The 2500-nt window shown below is 41.4% G+C and overlaps 1 protein-coding gene across 1 annotated transcript; it reads left to right on the forward strand.

Annotated features, from left to right (window-relative positions):
* Positions 1–1410: 1410 nt before the first annotated feature.
* LOC138029591 (uncharacterized) lies at positions 1411–2085 on the forward strand. The gene has a single exon (XM_068877292.1). The coding sequence runs from the start codon at positions 1411–1413 to the stop codon at positions 2083–2085; it is 675 nt and encodes a 224-aa protein (XP_068733393.1).
* The last annotated feature ends 415 nt before the right edge of the window (positions 2086–2500 follow it).

Below are 2500 nucleotides of genomic sequence, written 5' to 3' on the forward strand. Positions count from 1 at the left end.
ATGATGGTAGTGCCGAAGAAAACTGACGTCACTTTGAAATTAAACATCTGCGCCTTTGTGGCAGTCCATCTTGGTCGCACTTTACAATGTTGGTAGCAACGCTGTTCAAGAAAATGTTGACGTTGTCGCCCAATGGTTACATTTAGCAATTTCAAGTAACTTGTTGTTTGGCGCATGATGTGAGACATCACATGATGTGAAAAGTGTGCCGCACGTGTGCACGTGCGCACGTGTGCACGTGCGCACGTGGAGAACGATCTTTTTAAAAAATTCTTTACCAATAAATCCTTGCGCGTGGCTTTTCAGTCGACGTTGCTGAGGCGTTCTGTCATTGGGTACAGAGACAATTTAATATTCTTTAACTGGGAATCTTGGCGTCTGGAGCAGACTTGTGTCAGAACGTGTAGCATGCATGTTTGATGATGTTTGTTCAATATTTTTTGTGGGAAGAATGTTTTGATTTCGATCAAACATCTTGTCCAACATACAACAAATGTGTAAGCGTGTAGCCACCCTTTTCAGAAAAATTCCTCTCTGAAGTTAACTTCACGGATAGAGAGAGGTCACTTGAAAACAAAGACAACAGCACACAACAGAAAATATTGCTTTTTGTTACACAATACCACCCGGCTTTACCTTACCTTAAGAACATATTTATGGGGAGATGGCACCTTATTCAAAACCAACCGCACCTTAGAGAAGTATTTAAGGAGCCACCCATACTATCATATCGCAAAGGAAAGTCGTTAAAGGACACCTTAGTCAGAGTTAACTTTTGAACGCATAGATTTTAGAATCGCTTGCGAATGGCAGGAGTCGAGCAGGCCCGTCAACACTTTTTCAACAATGGTAAGTAATTCCCGTTCAAGACCTATTAAAATCACAAGAGCTTGGTATTTCCAAAATAGTACAGCCAATAGTTAGACTAATCGAATTGACCACGATTGTAGTAAGATGGCCTCGACCGAGGCTCTTGTGGCACGGACGACTAAGGGGCCGATACCAACATAAACCTCGGAAGTGGCTGTAATAAACCTACCCTTTAGGAATTGCTCTCAGCATTTCACTCGTAGGATTCCGATGTGAAGTAAAGTGTAATTCACAGTTACCGTTTTTTGACAGTGAGTCAATTTTCGTCGCTCATTTCCTGTTGGCGTTCTTCTTCAACAGGCAACTTCGACTAAAGATTACAACGTGCTTTCCCTTGAATTCTTCTGCCATCTTAAAAGTTTCTATTGAAACAATAAAGTTTAAAACAAAATGTTTTGGAGAGAAAAAATCGTCACTCCCTATCGAGAGAGAGAAAAACATGGAAAGCTATCATTTGTGCATGCGTGGTGGAGTGGCACTAGGGGTGTCATCGGCTTCAGTCTTACACGAAGTACTACCCTAACTGCTGCCGTTAACAACATGGCGGGCATACAACAGTGTTGGAGTTATGATGATTTTGATCTTGATGACGATGTTTTAGTTTCTCTTGAAGAAGCCATAAGAAAAAAAGAAGAAAGCTACTTCGGTAACCCGAAGCATTACATGCTATTTTCTGGAGCTGCAATGGGAAGTGATACCTATTGGCAAAAATTAGGCGCCAAATACGGGGTTCGCGTGAAGGCATTTTCCTTCAAGACTCATGGCAGGAAAGCTTGTGGTAGAGTTGTTCTGTCCGATGAACAATTACAACAGGCTGATGACTTCTTACACATAGCAAACAAAACTTTAAAACGACGTTTCCCGACTGGGAAAGCTTACGTAAATAATTTACTTCGAAGGAACTGGCACCAAGTCAAGGATACCAGTGCAGTGTTTGCAATTGGAAAAATTAGCGTCCATGGGAATATAGTTGAGGGCGGCACTGGGTGGGCTGTGCAGATGGCTGTGGACGCCAGGAAACCCATTTACGTGTTTGACATTGTCAGCAGTGGGTGGAAAATGTATGACTATGGCCAGAAGAAGTTTTTAAGTTTTAAGACTGTACCGAGACTGTCCTTAAATTTTACTGGAATCGGCACAAGAGCATTGCCTGAGAATGGGAAAGCTGCGATTGAAAAAGTATTCCAAGAAACGTTTGGGAAGTTGCCAAGATAGGAGTTACAAATTATATAGTGTTACCTACATGTAATAATGTATATAATCCCTCATTTATAATTACACTGATATGAGTGTGCCAATCAGCAAGTTTAGTTTGCAGGTCAAATCACAGGTCACTGTTTTTCCAGTTTGTAACCTCGCCTAATGCGTTTGTAGTTCTAACATGAGGACTAAAAGCTATATTGAAATAAAGTTTAGGCCAAAGATTAGCATTAGGAAAGTGTAAGCCTAGGGTTCTTTCAGTATTGGTGAAACAAATACTTGTGATTGGACCTATGAAATGCACTTACTTTTGATTCTAGAAGACAGTTATAGGGTAGTGTCTACTGAGACCCCCAAGTGCTCTCCTTCCGCTTCACCCACTCGGTCTGAATAACATTGCTTCTTGCAAATCCAGCATAACGACTGCCCT

This window comes from Montipora capricornis, chromosome 13 (genome assembly GCF_036669925.1).
Source record: "Montipora capricornis isolate CH-2021 chromosome 13, ASM3666992v2, whole genome shotgun sequence".
Lineage (NCBI taxonomy): Eukaryota > Metazoa > Cnidaria > Anthozoa > Scleractinia > Acroporidae > Montipora > Montipora capricornis.